Here is a 21,123-nt window from a genome sequence, read left to right as displayed (position 1 = left end):
CCCTCTAAATTCTTCCATAGGGCACTCCTTTTGCTATTGTCTCTCCCATTGCTTTACTTCCTAGGGGTAACAGAAGAGCAAGAAAAGAACACTAGTCACACGGAAGGATTTGGCAACACACTCCAGTTTCTTACCTGGAACATTCCATGGACTGAGGAGCCTGGTAGGCTACAGTCCATGGGGTTGCAAAGAGTCGGACACGACTGAGCGACTTCACTTTAACTTTTCACTTTAAAAAGAACAGCAGGCCTACAAAATGACCAAGACTTTCCTCTTCCAAATACTTATCCCCCGAAAACACAAACATAGCCACCCCAAACTTGTTCAAAAATATTCATTAACCACTTTAATACTCAAGGCCTATAAACAATTTAAATCTCCATCAACAGATGGATGGATAATTATTTATTGTGCCTGAAAAATTAATCAGCAATTTTAAAAAATAACATATACCTACACATATGAACACAGATGAACCACAAAGTTATTAGTCTGAGTGAAAAAACCAGACTCCCCCTCCAAAAAAAACCTGAAAGAATATAAGCTCTATGATTTCTTTTATACAATATTCTAGAAAATTCAAAGCATTCTTTAGTGGTAGAAAGCGGATCCATAACTAGGAGGGGTAGAGAGCAGAATGCATTACAAAAGAGCACAGAACATTTTTAGAATGATGGACATATTTGTTATCTTGATTTTGATCATGGTTTCTTATGTATATACATATGTCAAAAGTGATCAAATAACATACTTTACATATGTATAATTTAGAGTACTTCAGTTATAACTCAAAGTTAAAGAAGAAAAAAGAGAGAAGGTCCCTCTCTCTGGCTCCAAGTAATTTAAAAAATCCATATCTGTCTAAATGAATAAATAAATGATAGACTCCCAGATGGCTCTATAATGTGAAATTTGTGGTTGGAGAGGCCTTTAAGTAATTTCACTGAGGCTTCATGAATGTCTACTGTGTCTGCATACAAGGTTTCCTGTATATAGTCCTGAATGTGCCAAAATTAGTTTTATAATGTCTGCAAATCACTTCATCAGGACACCTGAAAAAATGGAGCATGTTTAGAAGAGAGGTATGAGTTCCAAAGGGTATTATTTGAACATCAATTCTTTTAGGTATTAATTTCCAGTGATGAAAAATGCTCTAACTATTCCTTGAAGAATCACAGGGCACATTAACGTAAATTTTCTGAGAGGTACTAAAGTCAGGAAACCAGTTTAAATTTGAACAGATATTCCCCAAACACTGAACTTGAGCATTCCTTTTAGAGCAGATCATGGAAAACATATTAGAAAGACTTAGGGTGAAATAGTTGACCTCAGCCATTTGAAATCAAGATGAAATAGAAGCCTCAAATAACCTAGGGCATATGTGTATATCCTGGAATTATAGCCCTGTTACTGTCCCTAAAGCCAAATCCCAATCTCACTGAATCTCATCTGTAAACTAAGGAGAATCAATTCAATGCTTTTTAATATTCTTTCAGATTTATGAAGTTATCTTTCTTTTCAAAAGAATTCATTTTTCCTTTCTCTCTCCCAGAAGTACAAAAATTCCAGAGTTTGCAATTTATAAAGTAATAGACTTCATAGCAATGAAGAAGAAAAACTGACTTATAATTAGCAATGAGAAGAAAAAAAATTACAGTCACAGTGGTCCAAAAAAATAGTGGGATGAGTAACTTAAAAACCAAAGAGGAGAGAGTGGGAGAGATAAATTAGGATTTAGGGATTAATATATGTACATTACTATATATAAAATTGGTAAACAGCAATCACATACTGCATAGCACAGGGAACTTTACTCAATATCTTGTAATAACCTATAATGGAAAAGAATCTGAATATATATATATCCATATACACAAACACACATATATACACACATATATATATGCATGTGTAACTGAATCACTTTGCTACACACTTGAAACTAACACAACATTGAAAATCAACTATTCTTCAGTTTAAAAAAGCTAAGATTTTCTGTTACTGCAATTAAACAGACACTGGACAACCAATTATCTGAAATGTTGCAGAAAATATCTCTGTAACAAGTAGAAGAGTTTAAAAACAGATGACTTTTCTACAAATGACCCAATTTCATTTATTTTTAAGGCTGAGTAATATTCCATTGTATACATTATATACTTCATCTTCTTTATCCATTCATATGTAACATTTAGGTTACTTCCATGTGCTGGCTATTATAAATAGTGCTGCAATGAACACTGGGGTACATATGTCTTTTTATTATTTATTTATTTTTAATTGATTGTTTGGTTTACAAAATTGGTTTGATTTCTGTCATACATCAACATGAATTAATGACAGGTGTACATTCTTCCCCTCATGCATCTTTTTGAATTATGGTTTACTCAGGGTCTGTACCTAGTAGTGGGCTTCCCTCATAGCTCAGTTGGTAAAGCATCTTGCCTGCAGTGCAGGAGACCTGGGCTCAGTTCCTGGATCAGGAAGATCCCCTGGAGAAGGAACTGGCAACCCACTCCAGGATTCTTGCCTAAAGAATCCCCACAGACAGAGGAGCCTGGCAGGCTACAGTCCACGGGGTCGCAAGAGTTGGACACGACTTAGCAACTCAACCACCACCACCACCGTGCCCAGTAGTGGGATTGCTGGGTCATATGATAGTTCTAGTTTTAGTTAGTAGTGGGATTGCTGGGTCATATGATAGTTCTAGTTTTAGTTTTTAGGGAACCTCCACACTGCTCTCCATGAAAGTGTTAGTCTCTCAGTTGTTTCTGACTCTCTGAGACCCCATGGACTGCAGCCCACCAGGCTTCTCTGTCCATGGAGTTCTCCAAGCAAGAATACTGGAGTGGGTAGCCATGCCCTCCTCCAGGGGATCTTCCCAAACCCAGGGATCGAACCCAGGTCACCCGCACTGCAGGCAGATGCTTTACCATATGAGCCACCATTGTGGCTGATTTACATCCCCACCAGCAGTGCAAGAGGGTTCCCTTTTCTCCACACCCTTTGCAAAAACTAACATAACATTACAAAGCAATTATGCTCCCTTTAAAAAAGGCCAAGAAAATGACTTTTATCCATTCAAGGACTACCTCCTGGGCATCTGTATTTTACTGTCAAGTGCTAGAGTAAAAATGAATCATGCTGTTAGATAAATCTCAGTCCAGTGTGGGAGACACGATAAGCAGGCAATTGCAACACAGGGTATTAAGCGCTGAAAGAGAGCCAAACATTGAGTATTTTCGAGGTACATCAAAGAGCATCCTAACCTAGCCTTGGATAACAGCTCAGCCAAGTCCCAATAAATTAGCCTCTATTAGCACACATATCCCAAGAATCAGGAAGCACAGGTTAGAAAGTATTGGGCTAGTCTGAGTTCACTGGGCAAAGTCACTTAGCAAAATGAAGTACATTGTGAACTCTCTCAGTCGTCAAGTTATAAAGCAAAATCTATGCTTGTTTTCTTAGGAAAAAAATGCTTATTATGTTTACTCTTACTGTTTTTGATCTATGCATATTAGGTTAATTAGTAGCCCATAAAATGAATGACTGCACTACACTGCCATTTATAGATGAACTGAAAGATTAATTTCATCCCTACCCAGATGTAGTCAGAAATATACCATCTTGTATTCATCATCCTGTTTATACCAAGATAATTGGAGACATGACTGTGTTTGTTTATGAGGGTTTTTCTAATTGAAATTGGATACTGGGCATTTTATCCTCATCATACAAAGTACTACCAAATTCGGAGATACGTAGCATGTGTTTTTAAATGTTTGAATAATTCAATCTGTTAAATTTATTCTATAAGTTCTTAATTGGAATGTTTTTAACATTTATTTAGTGAGTCAAAATACCATAGAGGAGCTTTAACATCATATTTAGGGGGACTGGGTCTGTGTTCCTGGGAAATAAATGGCTCCTGATGAAAAGTATAGTATTTCTTTCATCAAATTTTATGGAACTGGGCCACCAAAGTGATACCAACACGCTAATCTGGGGCAATTCTTCTGCTTGTATTGAGAGAAACTCCACAAAATGTTTTCTCTGCATCCTCTGCGGGTAGCCCTGTTCCACTGTGAAGAAACTGATTTCAAGTGCAAAACACCATATATGTAGGTAATAAATTACTCTACAGTATACGGAAGGAAACCAATTATGCATAGTATTTACCATGTATCTTTATGGTCCCAGGCCAGGAACAGATCAGCTCTGCTTAGTGGAATTAGGGAGACATCTGTGCATAATGGGGTATGTCAACTGACACTTAAAGGGTGAGTGAGAGTTGCACAGGTGAAGAAAAGAGAGTAAGAGACGAGGTAAAAGGTAGGTAGTGGTGAGAAGTTATGCTCAGGAGTATAACCAGATGCTCAGTGAAGGTAAAACAGTACTGAGAAGGTTAATAAAACACTCTGCCAGGTCCCAATTTGGTCTCTCTCTATGGTGAAACCAGGAATTTGTGTTTTTAAGTATAATATTATCTCCACTTGGCCCAACACACTCATAGGAATTTCTGGGAAAGAACACAGGATGACGGTGTTTCATGCGGAGGGAGAGATCACCTACTTATAAGCATTAACTTTACTAAGTTTCTTAATGTAATATCTTTGTCATATGAGATATTTTTATGCTTTTATAAACTAAACTTTTTAAAGCATTTCTAAGGCTTCAACTATATTCTATGCAGTAAAAGAATATTAAAACAAAGTTCTTATTTATTTCTCTAAAATTGATCCATATGAACCAAAAAAGTACATTGATTCATACATAAGGTTTTATTTTTCCGCTTTTCTTCCCTTCTGTTCTCATCCAATTCTTAAGACTTTAATAAAAACATGTTTTCAATGAGCAAAGTTGTTAACAAAACTAAATTGTGTTCCTAAGGAGAAACTGTGAAATATGCACTTTGCAAATGGCAAATATCATAATATATAGGCAGAAAATATGTATTATAAATAGGTAGCTGTGACATGAGGAGGAGAAACACCTGAATTATTATTATTTTTCATCATAAGACTGATTCAAAAAAGAAACAATGCATTTAACAGAGCAATGTCTCAGTCCTGTATGCAATTCTGATCCTTAATAAGGTAGTACAGCCAAGACTTTATGACAGACCATCTCCCATCTACAATCATCATGTCTCTGAAACAGGTGCCCCAAATCCCCCAAATACAGTCTCCTTTTCATTATTATAAATGTAAGATTGAGAAAGAGAAAAAATAGTTAGAACTGTACTAACATCAGGGCCAAATTTTGAGATGTTCAAATGCACTTTAACAGATTAATAGTCTAGACTGAGATTTTATGGACAACATGTTTAAGAAGGGAAAATAAATTAAAAATGAGAACGGAGACACATTTCAAGAAAAATAACTTATTTTAGTGACTGTTTCTCCTCTTCTGTTTTAAGATCAGAAAATATCCTACTAAATTACTAAATATTAAGAACTACACTGATACTCAGAGTGCTTGGTATTTTTTCTCCAAAAGTTCAAAAACAGAAACCTATTCCCTCTGTATTATCTCCAATAGTACTTGTTGTAATAGCAGGCACATGGCAGGCACTCCTAAGCCACTAAGTATTATGTAATTTCCATTGAAAGAATATGTGAAAGGCAAATACATTTGCTTAATTTTACTCTTCATTCCTTTGAACCCTGGTGGTTTGCCCTGGCCCTTTGGTTTCATTAAAACCTTATGCTTGAACAGTTGCTTGACAGGAACATTTCCCATGCTGTATTTTGGCATATATATAAACACGGTATAGAAGCTGCAGTGATTAACAACTTACCAGTTGTGAAGAGCAGTTTTCTAGGATCCTGAAGAAAAAGGAAAAAAAAAAAAAATGGCTGAAAAATAAAACACTGATCAACACAAAATTCTGTAAGGAGTCTGTGGGCAATAAGAGCCATGTGTTAGGCATGTAGGATACTGTCCTCCCAATGGAAATAACAGCGTTTCAATTAAGTGTCATAATGTCTTTACAATGCTAGAGGAGATTATGGTGGTGGTGCTGTTAGTTGCTCAGTCATTTCCTACTCTTTGCAACCCCATGGACTTTAGCCTGCCAGGCTCCTCTGTCCATAGAATTCTCCAGGCAAGAATACTGGAGTGGGTTGCTATTCCCTTCTCCAGGAGATCTTCCCAACCCAGGGATTGAATTCATTTATCCTAATTTACAGGCAGATTCTTTACTGTCTGAGCCACCAGAGAAGCCCAGAGGAGATTATCATACATACAAAATCCAATTCCAAGAAATTTATCCATTTGAAAAGGGAAGAATATTGGATGAGAAGTCAGAGGTCCAAGCTTTCATCTTAATGGCCAAATAGGCTAGTGGGAGTGGCCTGAAGCCCACCCTTTGATCATTTTGGGATTCAATACTTTTAGGTATAATGTGGAAACATTAATATATGCTCTGTCTACCATAACTGCCAACTGCACCTAGCACGTGTCAAAACAGTGAGAATCAAAAGTAATAAAATATATGGGGGGGAGGGTATGCAGTGCAAATTCAACGCAAAGAATACTGAGAACTAAAATGTTTCAAATGCTACTGTGAAAAGTAGTGATAAAATTCAACTAAGGAAGATAGTTTCCTTCTAATTAGAAATACATTAATATTGTTACTGTAATATTTGCTTTAAACTACATCCCCATGGTATAATGGACTGAAATCAACTCCCTTCTGTCTTCTGGAAATCTTATATCAATGCCCAGTAGAATGTGGATTAATTTTTTTATCCAAAGGGGCCTAATATTATACAACTTATGAATTACTTTTCTCATGCCCCCATTGAATCTGTGGTCAGACCAAGCTATATACAAAGTAGGAAGCCATTTAAATAATTTCAGGGACCCTGAATAAGGACCATTTGCCCAAGAATAGCTCCTCATCAAGCTTAGGTCCAATGGTTTCTAGTTAGAAACATTGCATTAAAAATATAACTAAAGGCTAATCTAGAGTTTCAAAGTGTTAGTTGCTCAGTTGTGTCTGACTCTTTGTGACCCCATGGACTGTAGCCCGCCAAGTTCCTCTGTCCATGGAATTTTCCAGGCAAGAATACTGGAGTGCGTAGCCATTCCCTTCTTCAGGGGATCTTCCCAACCCAGGGATCAAATCCAGGTCTCCTGCATTACAGGCAGATTCTTGACCATCTGAACCACTAGGAAGGCCCATAATCTTGAGGAACCTAATACATAAACAACTAGGAAAAATACAAGGTGGACTGGACAAAGTGGTAATACCAGAAATATGAGTAATTAGCTAGGAAACCTCAGAAGATGAATAAAACTGCTAGGAAATATGGGGTATAAGAGCAGAGACTGTTTCACAGATGACAAGATGAGGCCAACCAAGCTTTTCCATCATGAATGTGCCACCCATCGCAAAGTGGAGAATGGAGGGGTCACTGGGGATGTGGAGAAAACAAGAGTGTAAGCACATAGCAAGAACAGTAAGGTGCACGACACAAACCCATCCTTTCCAAAGACAAGTCACAGAAGAATACAATTGTTTATATATGTATTATCTCTCCGTGTGAATGTGTGTGTGTATTTTTTCATCTTAATCTAGTACATGGCCTGATACCTACTAAGCACTCAAAAATATTTATTAAAAGAAAGAAGAGAGGGAGAAAGACATGATTGAAGAAGCAAAGGAAGGGAGGAAAGAAGGGGAAATAAGGAAAATATAAATTAAAATGAATTACTATTTTTCATCCATCTTATCAGCAGTATTTTTTTTAAATGAGTGAGGTGTAGAAATAAGCATTGCAATAAAATTGGTAGAGTATATCAACTGGTGAAGTTTTTTTGGAAAGTAATTTGTCCAACAAAACTAAAAATGTGTGTACCTTTGAAACCAAAATTACTTCTATAAATCTGCCTAGAAGAACTGTACAAAAAAAAATAAATTTATTAGCATGCAGTTTATGACAAAAATCTGGAATCAGCTCAACACTCGTGAATAAGAAAAAGACTAAAAATAAATTATGGTATATTCATATGAAGAAGATGAGGTAGATGTATACTTTATGATACAGTAAGTCACAATACATATATTTACAAATTGCTATTGCTAAAGAATATATATCATAAAATATCACTCAAAATAAGAAAACATAAAATCATTACCTGTGGCTATTTTTGGAAGAGAAGCTTTCAATTTTCACTTGCTTGGGAGTTCTAAAATATTTTACATTAAGCCTCTATCTCTCTTAAAGTGAAATAAATTTAATACCTAGAAATCCTAAAATGACTAGAATACTGGCATCTTAATAAAAAGTATATTAAAATAAAATGATTAAATCATTACAGTTATTGAAGACATGTGAATGATAAAGCAGAAGAGAGAAGCAAAGAAGGAAAAGATTAAAAAAGAATTTTCATAGCAGTAGTAAGATACAAGTAACCCCATACGATCAGGGCAAGTAATGGGAGATAGGGAGAGGTGGGGGGCTCTCTCTGGGATGAAATCATTCCATGCGGAGCTTCCACTGGCATGCTAAGGAGCTGGACTTCTTCGTGGTTATTGATGTCGAATATACTCCTGCAAAGCGGGAGACCTGTATTTGACCCCTGGGTTGGGAAGATCCCCTGAAGGAGGGCATGGCAATCCACTCCACTATACTTGCCTGGAGACTCCCCAAGGACAGAGGAGCTTGGTGGGCTACAGTCCATGGAGTCACAAAGAGTTGGACATGACTGAGCAACTAAGCATAGCACATACTCTACAATCACATGGTGAACTTTTTAAAAATATTAGTTCAGCCGCTCAGTAGTGTCTGATTCTTTGAGACCCCATGGTCTAAAGCACACCAGGCTTCTCTGTCCATCACTAACTCCCAGAGCTTGCTCAAACTCATGTCCATTGAGTTGGTGATGCCATCCAACCATCTCATCCTCTGCCATCCCCTTCTCCTCCTGCCTTCAATCTTTCTCAGCTTCAGGGTCTATTCCAATGAGTCAGTTCTTCGCACCAGGTGGCCAAGTTATTGGAGCTTCAGCTTCAGCATCAGTCCTTCGAATGCATATTCAGGACTGATTTCCTTTAGGATGGACTCGTTGGATCTCCTTGCAGTCCAAAAAACTCTCAAGAGTCTTCTCTAACACCACAGTTCAAAAGCATCAGTTCTTCAGCGCTCAGCTTTCTTTATGGTCCAACTCTCACAATCATACATGACTACTGGAAAAACCATAGCTTTGACGATATAGACCTTTGTCGGTAAAGTGATGTCTCTACTTTTGAATATGCTGTCTAGATTTGTCATAACTTTTCTTCCAAGGAGCAAGCATTTTTAATTTCATGGCTGCAGTCACCATCTGCAGTGATTTTGCAGCCCAAGAAAATAAAGTCTGTCACTGTTCCCATTGCTTCCCCATCTATTTGCCATGAAGTGATGGGACCAGATGCCATGATCTTCATTTTTTGAATGCTGAAGAGTTTTTTCACTCTCCTCTTTCACTTTCATCCAGATGCTCTTTAGTTCTCTTCACTTTCTGCCACAAGGGTGGTGTCATCTGCATATCTGAAGTTATTGATGTTTCTCCTGACAGTCTTGATTCCAGCCTGTGCTTCAATCAGTCTGGCATTTCACATGAGGTACTCTGCATATAAGTTAAATAAGCAAGGTGACAATATACAGCCTTGACGTACTCCTTTCCCAATTTGGAACCAGTCTGTTATTCCATGCCCGGTTCTAACTATTGCTTCTTGATCTGCATACAGATTTCTCAGGAGTGAAACTGACCTGCATACAGATTGCTCAGCAGTGAAAAATATTAGGGGCTCCCTCTAACCTAGGTCAACGATATTACACTGGTATGTTAAAAGATACTAGCATAGTTAAGGGATTAATCTAGGGCTACTTGTTATTTTGGTTTAATGATTTATCATTACTTTGGCCTTTGATTTGTCTTGGGAGGGAGGTCGAGCACATGATCACAGTGGTACAAATCTAGAGAACTCTGGTGATATACAAGGGGAAGATGGAGTGAGGAGAACAATCTATTAAGTCACTACCAAACTGAGCAGAACAGGGCAGGGTTCTGATCACATGGGACCCTGAACATTTTGGTGTTGATGCAGTCTTGGCTTTGGGAACGAAAGGCAGCCTGAGGACACCATGAGATTGTCAAGCAACAGAGACTTAACTAGGGCTGTGCACGTTCTGTTTCTTGGTCCAGCTCGGCTCCCTACACACACAATTCCACTTTACGGGCAGCTCCACATGGAGAAGAGCACCACTAAGTTAGATATTGCCCCCTACAGAATTCAGCCCAAGGTCACCTATTATAAGGATTACAAAACAAAAAAAAGTAAAGCATTAAAATTCAATAATATTTTTAAGTAAAATCAACTGATGGTCTAGGATCATCAAATAGTCAACTTTCTTTTCTGCCCTTTTCCTCCTCAAGCACATTATGAGTTCCTGAAGGATTTTTACCCTGTTGTGTTTTTACCCAACAGTCTCCACTGAGTGATGGGAATTAGACAAAACTGTTGGGAGGCAGAAGGCAGGCCTGAGTGGCAACCATGTGAACACCGCAGAGCGCAATAAGTAGACACTCTTTGAACTTTCAGGTTCAGCAGGAGAGACTGTGAAATAGTAATTACATATATTTTCTGTTGAAAAGGAATAAAACTCAACTTGACAAGTGCATTTTAAAAGCACTCAAAAGGAGCAGCAAGGTACAAATTTTCTGTGAAAATCACAGACCCTCATTAGTCATCTCATGATAAGTGAAAGGAAAATGAGAAGACAGAGGCCACCCACCTCCTCTCGGTATCTTGCTGCGTTCAGTTCGACAAAATCCTCGCGGTAGTTCACTGAGAAGTTGAGGGCATTAACCAGGTGGGCGGCCACGTGCACACCTACGGAGTCACACCAGTCAGTGGGGTTTTCAGATACACTCAATAAAGGGGAGATGGTTCCTCTCCTTACATAAACACAGGGTCACACTTTGACAACCATATAGACAACAAAATGTTCAGTTAAATGGGAAGTCTTAAAAGCACAAAGAATCTTAATTATACACAGTTTTAGCATGAGAAATAACGTAAAGAAATAGAATTTTCAAAAGCCAAAATAAAATAACCCTAATAAGTCAAGAGTTAGAAATACACCAACACACACTGACACACATACACACACATGTGTGTTTAATAATACACGAATTTATTTATTCATTTAAGCATCTCCTGAATACAGTAATCCCCCCTTACTCATTGTTTCACTACCTGCAGCTTTAGTTACCTGTGGTCTGAAAACATTCAGTGGAAAATTCCAGAAATAAACAGTTTATAAGTTTTAAACGGCATGCTGTTCTGAGTGTGATGAAATCTCTGACTGTCCCACTCCATCCCACCTGGGACGTGAATCATCCCTCAGTCCAAAACATCCCACCCATTGGCCACTTAGTAACTGGCTTGGTTATCAGATCCACAGTCTGAGATATTGCAGTATTTGTGATCAAGTCGCCCTGTTTTATTTAATAATGGCCCCAAACTACAACTGTAGTGATGCTAACAATTCAGATATGCCAAAGGAAGCTGTAAAGTGTCTCCTTTAAGTGAAGAGGTGAAAGTTCTTGACTTAATAAGGAAAAGAAATTTCCTATGTTGAGGTTGCTAAGATCCACAGTAAGAGTGAGTTTTCTATCCCAGAAACGGGAAAGGAAAAAGAATTTTGTGCGCACTTTGCTGTCACACCTCAGACTGCAGAAGTGACCGGCCACAGCGCATGTTTAGTTAAGATGAGAGAGGTATTAAATTGGTACAATAAGATACTTTGAGAGAGAAGAGGATCACATTCATTTAGTTTTTATTATAGCATACTGTTACAATTGTAACATTAGTAATTATTGCTAATCTTTAACTGTGCCTAATTTATAAACTTTATCACAGGTGTGTTTGTATAGGAAAAAATAGTATATACAGGACATATCATCATTGATTTCAAGCATTCACTGGAAGTCTTGGGAAGTATTCCCCATGGATACGGGGGAAATGCTGTATTATATATTTTCTAATCTTTCGCCTCTCCTATAGCTCCACACCTGTTATATATTTTGTATACTTCACTGATACTCAACCTAAGATAAAAGCCCATGAAAAGGTTTTTAACCAGTTAACATTTTTCACAGTCCACAGATTCAAGACATAGTGTTTCAATCCAATAGCAAAACTGTTGGTAACAACTTCATGGGACAAAAACTCAGGAAGATAATAATCACCATTTAATAATCTGCCTACAATGGTGCGCTAATGAGTAGTCAACTGACTCAGAGCTTATACCAAAGAGTTAGGAAATTACTAGAGAGTTGAAGAGAAATTCCTTTTGGCATGGTCAGAAAGAAGAAAATTATCATGAGGTTAGAGAAGAAAGAAGCAAATGACTTTTTACACAGCACTATAATAGCCTCCTCCCTTCTCAAGCTTTCCTTATAGATGAAATAAGGGTAAAATTAATGGCACATTACAATGTACTGCAAAGAGCAACATTTAATTAGCTAGAAAACCTGTTTTCTTGCCCATATCACTTGCCTGCTAATGCCTCAGTTTACCCTTCTGTAAAACGGTGATGACAGAAATAAGAGATTTAATAAGGTAAATGAACCAAAATTGCTTAGGAAAATATGACAGTTTATACTTTATGGAGTGTTGTGATTCAAAAAAGACATGGCCTGGAAAGTGAAAATTCTACAGCCAATCCAACCTAGCATATGAGATGTATGTAGATGGGCCAAGTGTTCTGAATTACCCCCACAGACAAATGAAACTGAGAGAGAAGGGATAGAATGCTAAATAATCTAGGGGTTATTTAAAGGATTCATAAACTAGTACCAGTGCCCACATTAAAGGAAGGAAAAGGGTCCTACAAATAAATAGACTGGAAACTGAACGTAGGTTAACTAGCATGTGAAGACAGGGCTCCAGAGAAAAAAGGCTGTCTAGGTGATACTCAACTGCAGCACAGATAGGGAACATCACTGAAGCAGAACTGTGTCCTAAGCTTCAGCATTTCTAAAATCTATAGGGAAAAAATCCCTCTATTATAAACCGAAGGCTTACACGTTCACTACATATTTTATGTCTCCAAAGTTCAAAGGCATCCTAAGAGGAAATACCATTCTTTTTAATTCTCCCGAAAAGGTGCCCTAAGTAACAGCTGTATGAAATATATCCTTAAGAGATATATTCACCTTCCTTAAAAGGTTTCGTGTGTGTGTGCTGAGTCGTTCAGTCGTATCTGACTCTTTGTGACCCCATGGACTGTAGCCTTGACCTGCCTCTTGAGAAACCTATATGCAGATCAGGAAGAAACAGTTAGAACTGGACTTGGAACAACAGACGGGTTCCAAATAGGAAAAGGAGTACGTCAAGGCTGTATATTGTCACCCTGCTTATTTAACTTCTATGCAGAGTATATCATGAGAAACGCTGGGCTGGAAGAAGCACAAGCTGGAAACAAGATTGCCGGGAGAAATATCAATAACCTCAGATATGCAGATGACACCACCCTTATGACAGAAAGTAAAGAGGAACTAAAAAGCCTCTTCATGAGAGTGAGAGAGGAGAGTGAAAAAGTTGGCTTAAAGCTCAACATTCAGAAAACGAAGATCATGGCATCCGGTCCCATCACTTCATGGGAAATAGATGGGGAAACAGTGGAAACAGTGTCAGACTTTATTTTGGGAGGCTCCAAAATCACAGCAGATGGTGATTGCAGCCATGAAATTAGAAGACGCTTACTCCTTGGAAGGAAAGTTATGACCAACCTAGACAGCATATTCAAAAGCAGAGACATTACTTTGCCAACAAAGGTCTGTCTAGTCAAGGCTATGGTTTTTCCAGTGGTCATGTATGGATGTGAGAGTTGGACTATAAAGAAAGCTGAGTGCCAAAGAATTGATGCTTTTGAACTGTGGTGCTGGAGAAGACTCTTGAGAGTCCCTGGGACTGCAAGGAGATCCAACCAGTCCATTCTAAAGGAGATCAGTCCTGGGTGTTCATTGGAAGGACTGATGTTGAAGCTGAAACTCCAATACTTTGGCCACCTCACTGAAGTTGACTCACTGGAAAAGACTGATGCTGGGAGGGATTGGGGGCAGGAGGAGAGGGGGATGACAGAGGATGTGATGGCTGGATGGTATCACCAACTCGATGGACATGAGTTTGGAGGAACTCCAGGAGCTGGTGATGGACAGGGAGGCCTGGCGTGCTGCGATTCACGAGGTCACAGAGTCAGACATGACTGAGTGACTGAACTGAACTGAACTGAACTGGACTGTAGCCCACCAGGCTCCTCTGTCCATGGGATTCTCCATGCAAGAATACTGGAGTAGGTTGCCATTTCCTCCTCCAGAGGATCTTCCCAACCCAGGGGTCGAATCTGTGTCTCCTGCATTGGCAGGCATATTTTTATCACTGAGCCACCTGGGAAGACCCTAAAAAGATTTTTAGTTTTAAAGAATTCACAGCTTTTGATTTTAGGCAGCGGAGAGAAAGTGATGTGCTTTGTGTGGATTTTCTCATTTAATCCTGTTTTACAGCTAACACATCCCTATTTTACAGATAAGAAAACTAGGCGTAAGCTAAGAGGCTTTGCTGGTGGTCCAGTGGTTAAGAATCCACCTGCCAATGCAGGGGACATAGGTTCAATCCCTCGTCCTGGAAGATCCCACATACAACACAGCTACTGAAGCCTGCTATAAACAGAGAAAGCCCACAGCAGTGAAGACCCAGCAAAGTCAAAAATAAATAAATCTTTAAATCAAGAAGAGAAGAAAGGTGACTTAGCTACGGTCAGACCCCTAGTGAGCGGCAGAATGCAAACCCTCTGAATCACAAGCTCAGTCATGGCAACACTCTACGCTATCTCAGTCTTGGGGTTGTTCTCCAACTGATGGAGTATTTGGACACAACTACTGTCTAGCAAAAATCAAGTTAAGAATGTGCCAGTGTTTCCTGATCATCCTCCATTTCTGACCTTTCACTCTCTAGCTTTAATCCAACCCTAATCCTTACCACAAATGGCAACCCACCCACTCCAGTATTCTTACCTGGGAAACCCCATGGACAGAGGAGCCTGGAGGGCTATAGTTCAAGGGGTCATAAAGAGTTGGACACAACTGAATGACTAAGCAAACAAACACAATAGCACTGAGATAATTTACTCATGAGTTTGTAAATTATAATAATTAATTCTATCCTAAGAACTTCACACGCATGTTTTCATTTTCTTCTTAAAACCATGAGGTAGGTACTGCTGCCAATCCATTTTACAGTTAACAACAAAATGAAGATCAGAGAGATTATGTCACACAGTAAGGCAGATGAGCAGCTGGGGATAGACCTATACAATCCATTGACAGAGTCCATGTGCTTCCCAGGCGGCACTAGGGTGAAAAACCTGCCTGCTAATGCAGAAGACAGGTTTGATCTTTGGATCTGGAAGATCCCCTGGAGAAGGAAATGGCAACCCACTCTTGTATTCTTGCCTGGAGAATCCCATGGACAGTGGGGCCTGGCGAGCTACAGTCTATAGTTTCACAGAGTCAGACATGACTGAAGTGACAGCATGCACGCACTTAATAAAAATGTTTGTAACTTTCTGTTTCAAAACTTTGCTCAGGATAAACATTTATTTTAAAATGATTCTTAAAAATCAAAGATTCTCACTTTACATTTAAACTTGGAATTGACCAGAATAAACTTCCACAATTTTTGACATTTGCTCTTCTGCCCAAGTAGTAATATCAAAGAAACATTTAACAAATATAATTTTGAAGGAATTATATTCTGTGAATGCACGTTTCACATTTTAATTTTCAAGAATTTAAACTTCTATCATGTCATTACTTTTAGAGGTTGAAAACTTTTAATCACCTTCTTCCAATCTTTCTAAATGAAATTATTTCCTTTTTAAAAAACAATCAGTACCAGCTTAAGGACCAAACTTTGAATACATATATAAATATACTTGACCTACCCATTTTCTGTAATGCCACTAGATAAATGTCTTTACACACATGGAAGAGAAAATTAAGCTACATAATAAGAAAACCATAAACAATAAAAATGCCCTCCATAAAATGTCGTAACATAATACTTAACATCTTTCGGTTTTCCTCACCTGAGAAAATACAGATAGTCACACCACAGGTTATGTGGAATGTTCTGCTTTTATCCAACAATCTTCTGGTTCTCCGGCTTGGAACCTAAATAAAAAAAAATAAATATAAAAAAATTATAATTAAAAAATTTAATATGATAAAAGTGATTTAGCAAATCAGTTACATGCACAAAGCTTTAGAAATACACAGCTTTGGAAAGCTTTTGATAGCAGAGGTCTATCAATTAAAACCTGATGAGATGAAGTACAATGTCTAGTCAGTGGAACACTCAAATTGCTAAAGAGAATGTGAAGAGGCTTGGTATTGACATGGAAAGACAAGCAAGATATATTGTTTGGTAAAAATGTTACAACACATAAACTATGCTATGATCCTATATTGTTTAAAATTAATGGCACTGTATATGTTAACATACTCGCAGGCATTTTTCTCAAACTGTGGTTGTGCTGGCAGAGCAACATTAGGGGGACCCTTCACTGATAACTTTGCATATTTCTGCAGTGTTTTCATTTTACAATATGTGTGATTTCCTTTTGTGGTCAAAAACTAAGATTATTTTAAAATAAAACAATTTCACCTACAGGTTTAAATGCCTGCTTGATCTTGTACAAAAATAAAACGTCAAGCATCTTTGAATACTATGTTTCACACTGGGGGACAATTCTCTAAGTCTTATTACACGCTGAGAGACGTAGGTGGGCACTTTCCATTTCCTGCCATTTATTTTCTCTTTCGTCATACCAAGCCAATGGCCAGCCACAGGGATCTAAACCTAGCATTTCACAGTAGCTGGCAACCTACAGAAAGAGATATTTTCACAAATTACTGCATTAAGAGTAAAGAGTTTCTAAATATAATTTCATGAAAAGATTGAGAATTTTAACTGCAGTAAATCCACTTACATGAACTTCACAGAACATCAAGATGACCTCATGTTAACAACTCCTTTCAAAATATCAGTATCGATCCAGCAGTTCTTAACTATCTTAGTGAAGAAAGCAGTGAACACACATGTGCATAAACACACACACGGACAAGAGAAGCAGAAAACAATTCAGTGGGACTTTTAACTTTCAAAGAGCTTTTCTCTTTTCTCATATCCTTTCTTTCACACTTAAATATCATACACGACATCACATCATATCCAAGAACTCTATTTCAAGTCACTGACACAGCTCAAAACAGGAACGTGTTTTAAGAAACTGCCACCAATGCCAGCAGCCATCGTGTGTATTCATGAAAGTCCGTGGGGCTCTTGGGCCTCCCTGGTGGTAAAGACGGTAAAGAATCTGTCTGCAATGCAGGAGACCTGGGTTTAATCCCTGAGTTGGGAAGATCCCCTGCAGGAGGAAATGGCAACCCACACCAGTACTCTTGCCTGGAGAATCCCACAGACAGAGGAGCTTGGCTGACTACAGTCCATGGGGTCACAAGAGTCAGACACGACTGAGCAACTAAGCACAGCATGGGGCTCTAGTGTGCTCACCTGCATTTAATTAAATGAAAGTACAAGACTTCAGTGAGGAATAGTTTAGTGGAAAGAGTTCAGAACTGGGGCTGATCTCAGCTCTACCATTTACCAGTCCTAAGGTCTTGGTCAAGTTAATTAAACTCTCTATGCTCAGGTTCTTTGTTTGCAATACCCCCAAGTCATGCGAGGATTGACAAGTATATATGTGAATTCTATATATGTTAGCACAGTATCTGATACTCTTTCTATTATCCACTGCCCTAACTTACTGCTGAAGAACAGTTTAGTGATCAGATGACGAGGTCTTTACTACATCAGGATCATCCTTGAAGAAATCACTCCAGCAGAAATTCAGACCGTGAAAATTAAGTAGGACTAATGTGATACTTTTACATTCGACTGCTATGCTGGAATCAGTGACTAGATTTTTTTTTTCTTACCTTCTGCGATCCTCGAAGGTAAGCCAGGAGCGTGCGGCACATGGGTAAGAGGATAAGGCTGCAGTTGAGGTTAAGAACAGATGCAGAGGCTCTGCTTAGACACAATCCTAGCTGAACAAATAAGGCAAGAGTCAAAACACAGTCAAGGACACAGGTAAACTAAAAACATGCTGCCGACCTCACCCTGCAGAACCATGGCAAACGCCAGCTCCTTCAAGGGTCTTGAATCACCCTCCACCCTCTCTCTTACCAAAAGAGAGCCTGGTCTCTTTCTCCTCTGCACTGCCGTAAAACTTAGCCTCCTCTCATTTCTACTAGCGTTCTCATCACCCGATTACATCATTTCAGGGCAAGGTCAATTTCTTACTCCACTCCTTCCATAATGTTCTGGGTGGTAAGAGCCCTAAAGTTTCAGAATATTCTGAGCATCCACACAGGTGCAGAGTTGAATCCTTTGTTCACTGATAAGTTAACAAGAATTTCAAACAAAGGCCTTTTCATTTGTGTACTCTCTAGAGCACTCTGAGCCTCCACATAACTCCCTTCCACACTAGGATCTGCCTTTAAGCTCTCCACCTAATTGACACTACCCATCTTTCAGGCTTCCTCTTAAGTACTCCTCCTCTAAAGTTCTTCCTTGATGCTTCCCTGATACCACACAAAAAAGATGTGGTACATATATACAGTGGAATACTACTCAGCCATAAAAATGGAATAATGCCATCTGTATCAACCTGGACTGAACGGACCTAGAGATGATCACAGATGAAGTGAGTCAGAAAGAGAAAGACAAACGCCATATGACATCACTTATATGTGGAGTCTAAAATATGATACAAATGAACTTATCTATGGAACAGAAACAGACTTGCAGATAGAGCAAAGACTTACGGTTGCCAAGGCAGAGGGGAGTGCGGGAGGGACGGATTGGGAGTTTGGGGTTAGCGGATGCAAAGTACTATATTCAGAATGGATAAACAACAAGGTCCTACTATATAGCACAGTGAACTATATTCGATATCCTGTGATAAACATTAATGGAAAAGAATATGAAAAAGAATACATATATATGTATAGCATATATGCATAACTGAATCACTTTGCTGTACAGAAAAAATGAACATAACATTTCAACTCAACTAACAATATTTTTTTTTTTTAAGAAAAGGTCTTCCCTAACCCAGAACCAAGAGAGATCCCAGATCATCTGTGCTTCATACAAAGCTGATCATAACTACACTGTACAACGTATTTTTCAAAGATGCACACCCCTCTGGTATGATCCAATACTTTTTGGCAACTAATTTTAAATCAAATTCCTGCTAGATTGACATCCGCTGTTGTCTGATACTATCTACATTCTTCATACAAACAGTGTGTTACACTGAAAACAAGAGATGGGGTCATATTTGTGCACTTGTCTTGGAATAAACACAAAACTACTTTACGTTAAGGGTATCAACTAAGAAATAGGTGTACACGTGTCTCTTTCAATTCTTGTTTCCTCAGTGTGTATGCCCAGCAGTGGGATTGCTGGGTCATATGGCAGTTCTATTTCCAGTTTTTTAAGGAATCTCCACACTGTTCTCCATAGTGGCTGTACTGGTTTGCATTTCCACTAACAGTGTAAGAGAGTTCCCTTTTCTCCGCACCCTCTCCAGCATTTATTGCTTGTAAACTTTTGGATAGCAGCCATTGTGACTGGCACGAAATGGTACTTCATTGTGGTTTTGATTTGCATTTCTCTGATAATGAGTGACGTTGAGCATCTTTTCATGTGTTTCACTGAAACACATAAAATATCATATGTGAAACAAATCACTAGTCCAGGTTTGATGCATGATACAGGGTGCTCAGGGCTGGTGCACTGGGATGACCCAGAGGGAACGGATGGGGAAGGAGGTGGGAGGGGGGTTCAGGACGGGGAACACGTGTACACTCGTGGTGGATTCAAGTCAATGTATGGCAAAACCAATACAATATTGTAAAGTAAAATTAATTGATTAATTAATTAATTAAAAAAAAATAGGTGTAAGTCAACTGCTTTACTTATCTTAAAATTGCTCATGACCCTGAAATTCCCAACTTAACTCCTGGCAAAACAGCAACTCTGTTACATAGTGTTTATTGTCAGCACATGAAATATTATTCCTGAAGGGGAGACAGGGTAAGAAGCCAGGTCAGGAAAGCCATAATTTTCATTGAGTTATATGAAAAGTAATTAATCTTTCTAGTTAGGCTATTTCTCCACCATGAGTTTGAATACCTCAGGGATACAGTTCAATGAGTATACCAGTAAATGGACAAAGAGAAACAATCCTCTATGGACTATCTAAAAAAAAATTGTTAAATATAATTTTCTCACATCTGCAAGCAAAATGATCATTTCAGAGGGATAAGTGTTTGTTGTTTAGGCCTCCAGAGAAATAGAATAATTGTTATCTCTTTTTAATCTGGATGTGCATATAAGAAAATTTTAGCTTGAGGGATTTTAATGATAATTTTATCTGCAGTTCTAATGTACTAGGACAATAACTCGCTTAAATACATCAGCTAAAATCTATCATGTATGTTCAAGACTTAAGAAATACACATAAATTATTAAAATTTTCTTTGTGGTTCAGTGCTTTAAAGTAAATTCTTATATATTTTGTATTTTCTAACCATTTATTGAATATCTGGAAGTGTTTTATTGCTGTGTTTACATTAAATCACAGTAATTTAATTCAAAGTGGCTCTAAGTGTCTACTTGGGACAAATGAAGCTTATTTTAGCATTTCACTTCTTCCTTATGATGCTGCAAAATCTAACTGGAAATTTTACTAAGGACTCATTTCCTCATATATGTTTGTTCCTGAATATGGTTAGTTATTTAAACCAAGATGAAAATTCCTTTTTATTAGGTTATCAGAGTACAAAATTCTCTCATTCAGAAGCAGTCAAGAGAGTAAGGAAACAGAGACAGATTTCAGTTAAGTGGCAAAATCATAGGAAACCATCTAATCCACTTACTACATGGGTAATATTCTACAGCTAAGATTTGTTTTATTTAGTCATTATTAA

At 38.2% G+C, this 21,123-nt stretch overlaps 1 protein-coding gene across 1 annotated transcript in view; it reads right to left on the bottom strand.

The window, feature by feature from the left end:
• NOX4 (NADPH oxidase 4) overlaps nucleotides 1-21,123 on the bottom strand; it is a 175,648-nt gene that overhangs the window by 124,365 nt on the left and 30,160 nt on the right. The window contains exons 3-6 of the mRNA XM_052662027.1: nucleotides 18,061-18,171; nucleotides 16,149-16,233; nucleotides 10,788-10,885; nucleotides 5,801-5,828 (exon numbers count right to left, since the gene is read on the bottom strand). Of these exons, the coding sequence (XP_052517987.1) occupies nucleotides 5,801-5,828; nucleotides 10,788-10,885; nucleotides 16,149-16,233; nucleotides 18,061-18,171 (322 nt within the window). The remainder of the gene's footprint in view (nucleotides 1-5,800; nucleotides 5,829-10,787; nucleotides 10,886-16,148; nucleotides 16,234-18,060; nucleotides 18,172-21,123) is intronic.

The sequence above is a fragment of the Budorcas taxicolor genome, chromosome 25 (genome assembly GCF_023091745.1).
Source record: "Budorcas taxicolor isolate Tak-1 chromosome 25, Takin1.1, whole genome shotgun sequence".
NCBI classification, from domain to species: Eukaryota; Metazoa; Chordata; class Mammalia; order Artiodactyla; family Bovidae; genus Budorcas; species Budorcas taxicolor.
The sequence above is the reverse complement of the archived record's forward strand: the minus strand, read 5'-3'. Positions and strand labels throughout refer to the sequence as shown.